A 10,025-nucleotide genomic window follows, 5' to 3' on the forward strand; every position below is an offset into this window, starting at 1 on the left:
TATCAATGGTTCTCCAGATCTGGATGCTCCTACTAACCTCTTGACCAGAGAAGTGACCGAGGATACAGCCGATGTGTCGTGGGACAGACCTCTAGGGGACATCGACGGCTACATGATCAGCTACAGCTCTGCTGAGGGCTCCAGTGGGGAGATCCCTGTGGGGGCAGACAGCAGCTCCTACAGGCTGACTGGGCTGAGGCCTGGAGTCATCTACACAGTCTACATCTGGGCTGTCAAGGGCTCCCGGGTCAGCAGGAAGAGCTCCACTGTAGCTGAAACAGGTCACTAACTGGTCTCATACTTTTTGAGTGTGAGGGGTGAGATCCCACACACTGTAGCGATGTTAATGAGTCATCTTTGTTCAAGTTTCCATAACCTGTAGGTAGGTAGGACTGAGGTCTGAACAGACAGTTTACAGCTTCTGCTCCTTTTTATAACCTGTAGAGAACACAATATACAGGTATGGTCTATACTTGTCATGTAGGTTTGTTACTTATGGGTGACACAAATTGGCATATGGGGGACTGGAATGGGCAATGTATTTGCAAATGCAATACTGTAATTTAATATACCATATTAATTACTTTAGTGCTTTTGCGGAGTGTAGTGTTTTATTGACAATACTGTAGTATTTACTGTAGTTTTGCAGTCTGTAATATACTGTTGTATTTATTATATTATTCTACAATATACTACAGAATTATATAGTAAGTACCACACATGACCGAGGGTACTACATTCTGTAGTACAATATACTACAGTATACTACAGAATTCTATAGTAAGTAATGTAGTATTCTATAGGAAACTGTAGTATTTGTTCATGTTCAACTATGTGCCTAAATCCCAAATGAATAGAAAAGAAAAACTGTCCTAATTCATAATTTAAGATAGTGCCTACATTTTACATTATTTTGGGATTTGGGATAATGGCACATGGGTACAGTAGATCTACACAACAAATGGCAAGGCACATGGACTTATATCAATATTAAACCATTTATGAGGCCTGATAATCTCTGACAAACTTTGATTTTGGTGTGTGAACTGACTTCATGACATGACACAGAAGAGCATTAACCCTTATATCAATGGTTCTCCAGATCTGGATGCTCCTACTAACCTCTTGACCAGAGAAGTGACCGAGGATACAGCCGATGTGTCGTGGGACAGACCTCTAGGGGACATCGACGGCTACATGATCAGCTACAGCTCTGCTGAGGGCTCCAGTGGGGAGATCCCTGTGGGGGCAGACAGCAGCTCCTACAGGCTGACTGGGCTGAGGCCTGGAGTCATCTACACAGTCTACATCTGGGCTGTCAAGGGCTCCCGGGTCAGCAGGAAGAGCTCCACACCAGCTGAGACAGGTTATCTATTTGCCCTGGGGCTCCAGTCGACAGCCACGTCTTTTCATGATAATTCCACGCATTCATTGTCCAATGAGGCAGATAGTCATTACTGAACAGGAGCTTATCTTGTGGAGGCATAATCATTGAGGAGCTGCAGGTTCCTCCACTCTTACTGGAATGCTGGTCCACTCTGACTAACAGTTCAAGGATCTGCTCATTATGTGAGACATATACAGTGACCTTTTTTGGAGAATAGAGATGGAGGAATGAAAGGCATGATAAATTATACAGAATCTTATTCAATGACTGCAACTGAACATATTCACGTTTTCATTTGACTGAATTGCTTATGTTTTGGATCTTCTCTTCATAGAAATTGATTCGCCTAAGAACCTAAAAGCGTCAGATGTTAAGCTGGACGCTGCGACCCTGACCTGGACTGCTCCCTTAGCCAGAATCGATGGCTACATCCTCACATTCAGAGCTGAGGATGGCACATTGAAGGTACTTTGATTCTCACATGGTTCACCCTCTAGTAGTTGTAAACAGTGATGTATCCAATGTTATGACATCTGTGCATAGCTATATAAATCTATTATCATTGTCAGTTATATTTTTTTATCTTTTAGTATTGGCGATCACAATGACCTTTCATCCTTTTGGTATTTGGTATTTTATTAGGATCCCCAGTAGCTGTTGCGAAAGCAGCAGCTACTCTTCCTGGAAACCACACAAAACATGAAACATGACATAATACAGAACATTAATAGACAAGAACAGCTCAAGGACAGAACTACATACATTTAAGAACCGACACACATAACCTACATATCAATACATACACACAATATCTAGGTCAAATAGGGGAGAGGCATTGAGCGGTGAGGTGTTGCTTTATCTGTTTTTTTAAAACAATGTTTACTGTTCATTTGAGCAATATGAGATGGGAGTTCCATGCAGCACTTGACCATGTGGCTGGACAATAATCAAGATAAGACAAAACTAGAGCCCACAGGATATACTTTCTGGAGTGTGGTGTCAGAGAAGCAGAGCATCTCTTTATAATGGACATGCCTCTCCCCAACTGTACAACCATTGAATCTATGTGTTTTGACCATGACAGTTTAGTCTCCTCAACCTGTTCAACAGCCACACCATGCATTACCAGATCCAGCTGAGGTCTAGAGCTTATGGAATAATTTGTACCAAATACAATGCTCTTAGTTTTAGAGATGTTCAAGACCAGTTTATTACTGGCCAGCCATTCCAAAACGGACTGCAACTCCTTAAGGGTTTCAGTGACTTAGCTGTGGTTGCTGACATGTACAGTGCCTTCGGAAAGTATTCAGACCCCTTTTTTGTTTGTTAGGTTACAGCCTTATTCTAAAATTGATTAAAATGTTTTTTTCCCTCATCAATCTACACACAATGCCCCATAAAGACAACGCAAGCACAGGTTTTTAGACATTTTAGCCAATTTATTCAAAATAAAACAACTGAAATATTACATTTACATAAGTATTCAGACCTTTTACTCAGTATTTTGTTGAAGCACCTTTGGCAGCGATTACAGACTTGAGTCTTCCTGGGTATGACGCGACAAGCTTGGCACACCTGTATTTAGGAAGTTTCTCCCATTCGTTTCTGCAGATCCTCTCAAGCGCTATCAGGTTCTCTTCATCTCATCAGAGATGTTCGACTAGGTTCAAGTCCGGTCTCCGATTGGGTCACTCAAGGACATTCAGACATGTCCTGAAGCCACTCTTGCATTGTCTTGGCTTTGTGCTTAGGGTCGTTGTCCGGTTGGAAGGTGAACCTCCGCCCCAGTCTGAGGTTCTGAGCGCTCTGGAGCAGGTTTTCATTAAGGAATTTTCTGCACTTTGCTCCGTTTATCTTTTCCTTGATTCTGACTAGTCTTCCAGTCCCTGCCTTTGAAAAACATCCCCACAGCATGATGCTGCCACCACCATGCTTTACCATAGGGATGGTGCCAGGTTTCCTCCAGATGTGACGCTTGGTATTCAGGCCAAAGAGTTCAATCTTGGTTTCATCAGACCTGTTCTGAAAGTCTTTAGGTGCCTTTTGGCAAACTCCAAGCGAGCTGTCATGTGCCTTTTATTGAGGAGTAGCTTCCGACTGGGTTCCTGGTCACCTCCCTGACCAAATTGAGGCCAAATTGTGCGGGGCACCGCATTGCTGTGCGTCTCCCACATTTTGTAACAACGCGGTGTGCTCTGTAGAGTTCTGCATTGACATGATTGGTTGAAGGTAGGTGAGGGCGGTAGGTCCTGTATAAACACGAACTCACTTCCATGACAATTTATGTAACAACAGCTCTGCTCTGCTCTGTGAAGCGCAAGAAGTATGAATAACCCGACTTCTGCAGAGGCCGTATTACAATGAAGACTTAGGATTGACCATGCAGCACCTTTTATGAGACAGAGTGACGCTGTTTCACTCGCTTAGATCTTTTATCTGAGATTGATGTCTTTCTGTCAGCACGCATCTCCGGCAAATAAATGATCTATATTTTAAGGGCAAGGAGGTAATGTAGGGCGGACCAGGCCCCCTAAGGCCCGTCCATAACACCGGGCCTGATTTTATACAAGGTGTGCATCTTGTGCAAAAAATAAATACTGTGTATATACCCCTGACCTCTAGTAGCAAAATATTGTAAAATCAACATAAATGGTCTTGAATTCTGTGTCAGTGACTCTTCTTTGTCCCAGCCAAGGATTATAATTCCTCTGTGTTCTGAATAGACTTTGGAGAAGAAGCTGAGGGAAGGAGAGAGCAGGTTTGCCATGTCAGGCCTGGAGATGGGAAATAACTATATTGTTACCCTCCTCGCTTACAGAGGAGCAAAGAGGAGCAGAGTGATAGAGACCAAATTCAAAACAGGTATGATGTGCCCTCTATGAACTTCATCCCTAGACCAAACTAGTCTGATTTATTCACATATCAGTGTGGAGACGTTTGCATTTCACTAAGCTCTTGTGCTATTAATGTAGTGTAATTAGTAATGTCTCATTCCTTTCTCATCTTTTAATTGGTCACTTGTGATATATCACTGACAGCCAACCTTCTGGTCAATTTGTTTATTGCTTTATCAGAGTATATTAGTTAACACAACTACTTTTCCCCCCCTGAAAATGAAAGCTTACTGACATCATTGTACTTGTACCTTTAACAGTGGGTTTGTTGCACCCGTTCCCCATGGACTGTACTCAGATTAAGACGAATGGTAACATGGCAAGTGGAATCTACACGATTTATATCAACAGTGATCGCACCAAACCCATGGACGTGTACTGTGACATGGACACTGATGGCGGTGGATGGGTGGTATGGTCAAGCTAACGTACATTATGATTCATGTTATTGATGGCTGAAAGAAAAACATGTCAGGATAGATTGAACATTACTCTCATCAATATAAACTGTCAATCAACTTTGTGTGTGAGCAGAGACTGAGATCTACGGTATATCACTCCACAGGTGTTACAAAGACGCAACAATGGACAGATGGACTTCATGAAGCGCTGGAGACAGTACATGGCCGGCTTTGGGAACATGACTGATGAGTTCTGGCTCGGTTAGTACTGTAAAGCATCCTTTTAATCTCTTGTATCTAAATAGGACTGTTATGTCCCTAGGAGTTCCTCTCATGGAATTGAAATTGATGATGCTGATGATGATGATGATGATGATGCTGCTGCTCTGATGAGCAGCAGCGATGGTGATGATGACAACCACGATGATGATGTAAATCATCATCACAATTCTGTTACTCTAACCCATAGGTCTGGACAATATCTATGAGCTGACCAATACTCCTACCCAGTATGAGTTGCGAGTGGACCTGGGTGTGGGTTCAGAGAAGGCCTATGCCGTCTATGACAACTTCAAGATAGCCCCGGCAAAGCAGAAATTCAAGCTGACCATCGGCAAATACAGAGGAACAGCAGGTGGACCAGCTCTTTGTATCTTTCGAACAATTTGTTAAAGCATACATGCATAAATACTCTACACATACACACCACACAAACCCAAGGCTCCAACCAACAAACATACCTATTATCACACAATACCTTGAATTCTATTTTTACAATGGTTTGCTAAAAATACATAAAAGCTGGCAGTTTGACGTCTACCTGCCATTTAGGGGTCTTTTACCACTGTCCTTCTCTGACTTGGATTGCGTACAACAATTCTGTGAATGTGGTATATGATTGTTTTCCAGGTGATGCCATGAACTACCATCAAGGTCGCCCTTTCTCTACTGTTGACAATGACAATGACATTGCTCTTGGTAACTGCGCCCTGACTCATCGTGGCGCTTGGTGGTACAAGAACTGTCACCTTGCCAACCTGAATGGCAAATTCGGAGACAACAGACACAGCATGGTAAGAAGTGTTCTTATTTCTTATTTTTATTTCTCGTGTGTTATTGTTTTGTAGTACTACGTTGGTATTGATTACTGCGTTGTTGGATTTAGAGCTGGCAAGAAAGGCATTTCACTGTACACTGTTCAAAACTTGAAACTTGAAGTGTGCTCTTTAGTTTTTTGGATCTAGTGGGAGATTGTTCCAGCAGATGGCAGTAATAGAATAATATAGAGTCTATGGGGGTTGTACATGAGCGTCCTGTAGGGGCTTTCCAATCTTAGTTTGAAATGGCTATGTCCTACATCTATGAACTATTTATTTTTCTTCTCAAAAAGCCTTATAAATAGCAGGGGCTAATAGATAACTTTCATTCTCAGAAAGTCTAACAAGAACTGTTGTTGTCTCACAAGAACTGTTTGTGTGTCTCTGCAAACAAGAATGTTAGGAGAAAATGGAAGGGTATCGTTTTGTTCTGTCACCTTATACCATGTTTCTCTTAATAATATGTTGAATAATTTTACGTCTGTCTTGGTGTAGGCAACAGAGTTAATAGAAGTTTGCAAAGTGGATAAATCCATCCGTTTACCTAATGTTGATCGATTTAAAATAGTTCCAAAATGCTCATCAGCATGTGTCAGTCAGTATCATGACTGGCTAAGCTAATGTGTGGCTGTGCCTCTCTTTACCGGAGAGTGGATTTATATCATGCCTATAACATCCATTTTTATTCCACCTTTATTTAACCAGGTAAGCCAGTTGAGAACAAGTTCTCATTTACATCTGAGACCTGGCCAAGATAAAGCAAAGCAGTGCGACACAAACAACAACACAGAGTTACACATGGAATAAACAAGCGTACAGTCAATAACACAATAGAAAAAAAGAAAGTCTATATACAGTGTGTGCAAATAGCGTGAGGAGGAAGGCAATAAATAGGCCATAGTAGCGAAGTAATTACAGTTTGGTCCCATATACAACCCTCTGTGTAAAGGGTTCCACATGGAACTCAATAGGGTTCTACCTGGATCCAAAAAGGGTTCTTCAAAGTGTTCTCCTATTGGAACAGCCAAAGAACCCTTTTAGGTTCTAGAAAACCACTTTTTTCCCCCTAAGAGTGTAGACCTATTAAAGACTGAAGCAGAATGAAAAACTGCCTGACTGTGTAATCTAATGTGTTGTCATGTGTCCCCCTAACCTCTACCAGGGTGTGAACTGGGAGCCATGGAAAGGCCACCTGATGTCTCTTGATTTCACTGAGATGAAGATCCGGCCAGTGGGCCCTGCCAGGAAGAGGAGGTCGCTTAGCAGCAGAACAGCTCCCAGAAAATAGTCCCTCTGACTAACTAAAATATTCAATGGGAACCTCATTACAAACCAGGCAGAGTAGCTAGAGCCTCAACTCTATCACAGGATTACTGTATAACTTACCTCTGTAACGTATCACGACTGTCTTTATTATGAATAAAGGTCCCCTTTGTGATAGCAAATTCATCAGGGACCCCCTCATAATCAGAACACATCTCGAGTGAGATAAAAAAAATAGCATTCAAAGAGTTTTACTATGAGTTCAACAGTGCATGGCCAGACGAACCAAGTCTCAGGCCCTGGAAAGGAATGTTAAACATTATTTTTTAAATGTATATTGTTTGACTTTTTTTTATCTGGCCACGGACCCCCTGTGGACCCCACTTTAAGAATCCCTGAGCTAGATGACCCATTGACACCATGTTTTTAGAATAGTTATACCGCTCTTGTTCACATTCATAACATAGCATAGACCCTGACCCTCTCTTCTAAGGTTTGGTCCCCTGCCTACCCAGCCTACTCGGAGTTAGCTAGACATCACATTTCAGATGTCATGCATAGGAAATAGAATGGATGATATGCTCCTGTGCTTGTAAGATTGTATTTTCAAATGTGTATTGTAGTTGTTGTATTATATTCATGCCACACATTCTCAGAGAAATAAAGTCCCCTCAAAAAAGTTGCTTTTTAGCTCTAGCATCTACAGTATGCCTGCAGTGTGTGAGATTGTTTTTTGAATGGGACATGGCTTTGCAAAGTTATCAAATATATGTATTTGAGATTAACCAAGAAATTTTATTCATACTTGAATGCTACATGCTCACTCAAATTCTAAGAAGAGAAACAAAGTGGAATATATTTGATTTCATGAGATTTTTTTCATGTGCAGTTGCTCTCTTACCCCCCCAAAAAAGGTTTGACTTGCTTTTTACCATTCATGTCACGTTGTGACATAACTGCAGGGTTAACCCAATCTTCATACAGGATATTTGAAAATGGTCCCCATTTATCTCAATTTCGAATTGACTACTATGGTTTTCTCTTTGTCAGACACAGTCTAGGGTAGCCTACACTTGAGTCGTGTATCATCTACCACAAATTAAGCGCAGCAAGTTCAGACAGGGAACCTGAGTATTGGCTCCGGTGATGCATCAGCTGACATCGCACCAGTCATATTCTACAAACACTTTCTACGAGCTGACAAGGTAAAAATCTGTTGTTCTGCCCCTGAGCAAGGCAGTTAACCCACTGTTCCCCAGGTGCCGATGACATGGATGTTGATTAAGGCAGCCTCCAGCACCTCTCTGATTCAGAGTGGTTGGGTTAAATGCGGAAGACACATTTCAGTTGGATGCATTCAGTTATACAACTGACTAGGTATCCTTATATTAATTCATTCTCCGCAGCCTCTACTGCTGTTGGTCATTCGATACCATGCGGTTGCATTTTCTGGTGAGCGCTGGTGTTCTTGGTGACATGCTAATGTTGTAACATGCATACTCACCATGTATGTATGTGTTCTGCTAGCTAGATCATTCTTTGCTTATGCTCTGTAACCAGTGGTGACTCGTCATTTAGAGCCTCACCTGTTTTGAGCCATATCTGTAATTCTGGCATCCATTCGTGTGACATATCCATTTAGCAAACAATGTGGAAAAAAATATCCTTGACTTAATAAAGCAGCATGCAAACTTGGTCTATTTCTTTGAGTAAGGCAGCTCCAAAATGCAGCTGTTTCGGCCTGGCGCAGTGCTTTCTGTGGTGGAGGGGCAGCCAGCAGAAGCACAGAGCGTAGGGGTTGTTCATCTTCTCTGGTTGCGCCATGATTGGCTCAGGATTCTGTCACTCGTGGGGACACGACATCACAGCAGAATCTATGGGAGAGCTAGGCAGTTCATGCCCCCTTGGGTGCTCTCATAGATTTACAGCAGAAGTGCCCGTCCAAGAAGGCTCAAGGTCATTGGTCACAGATTAAATATGTCAAATCACGTAGATTTGATTGGACTGATCATGTCAACATCATACTTTAAAATCGTAGCTAGCAAGCTAGATAAGCAGTGATCATCCTGAATCACGTCGACAATCTACTGGCAAATCCTATTCAATCTTTGTCATATGAAGAGAAATCAGAGATAAAACGTGTTGGTGCTCATTGGCCATTGGGCATAAACATTACACAACAAGTCACCACAAGTCGGAAATTGCAAATTTAACAATGAGTGGTTTGAAAAGAATCAGTGGCTAACTCCGAGTGTCTTAAAGCAAACACTATTTTGTTTCCCCTGCCTGCTATTCGGTGCAGCGGGTGTGGTCCATGTCTGAGTTATTTTGCCATTTGTCAGTGATTTAGCTAGCAGCCAGACGGATAACAACACTGAACTCAGAAGTTCCCTTACTTAAGACTATTTTCTGTTTTAACACACTCTATTTCTCTCCACTAAGAGGCAGTATTTACACGTACACTAATTGTATTATTGCTACATTCTAGTCATGCATTAGTTTACAGTGCATTTGGAAAGTGTTCACACACCTTTTTCCACATTTTGTTATGTTACAGCCTTATACTAAAATGGATTCAATCATTTTTTCCCCTCATCAATCTACACACAATACCCCATAATGACAAAGCAATAATTTTCTTAAAATAAATAAAAATGAAATATCACATTAACATATAGTGGCTAGAAAAAGTATTTGAACCCTTTAGAATTACCTGGAGTTTTGAATGAATTGGTCATAACATTTGATCTGATCTTCATCTAAGTCACAACAATAGACAAACACAGCCTGCTTAAACTAATAACACACAAACAATTATACGTTTTCATGTCTTTATTGAGGGTGGAAATAGTATGTGAACCCTTGTATTTAATAACTGGCTGACAATCCTTTGGCAGGAATAACCTCAACCAAACAATTTCTGTAGTTGCAGATCAGACCTGCACAATGGTCAGGAGGAATTTTGGACCATTCCTTTTTAGGA

At 41.5% G+C, this 10,025-nt stretch overlaps 1 protein-coding gene across 1 annotated transcript in view; it reads left to right on the forward strand.

Moving 5' to 3' along the window:
- tnn (tenascin N) overlaps positions 1 to 7,750 on the forward strand; it is a 39,544-nt gene extending 31,794 nt beyond the window's left edge. Inside the window, exons 12-20 of the mRNA XM_031807208.1 lie at positions 18 to 281; positions 1,103 to 1,366; positions 1,722 to 1,852; positions 4,111 to 4,249; positions 4,542 to 4,693; positions 4,847 to 4,943; positions 5,152 to 5,316; positions 5,592 to 5,755; positions 6,942 to 7,750. Coding sequence (XP_031663068.1) covers positions 18 to 281; positions 1,103 to 1,366; positions 1,722 to 1,852; positions 4,111 to 4,249; positions 4,542 to 4,693; positions 4,847 to 4,943; positions 5,152 to 5,316; positions 5,592 to 5,755; positions 6,942 to 7,067 — 1,502 coding nt within the window. The 3' untranslated portion in view covers positions 7,068 to 7,750. The remainder of the gene's footprint in view (positions 1 to 17; positions 282 to 1,102; positions 1,367 to 1,721; positions 1,853 to 4,110; positions 4,250 to 4,541; positions 4,694 to 4,846; positions 4,944 to 5,151; positions 5,317 to 5,591; positions 5,756 to 6,941) is intronic.
- The last annotated feature ends 2,275 nt before the right edge of the window (positions 7,751 to 10,025 follow it).

Source organism: Oncorhynchus kisutch, linkage group LG27 (assembly GCF_002021735.2).
Source record: "Oncorhynchus kisutch isolate 150728-3 linkage group LG27, Okis_V2, whole genome shotgun sequence".
Taxonomy (NCBI): Eukaryota; Metazoa; Chordata; class Actinopteri; order Salmoniformes; family Salmonidae; genus Oncorhynchus; species Oncorhynchus kisutch.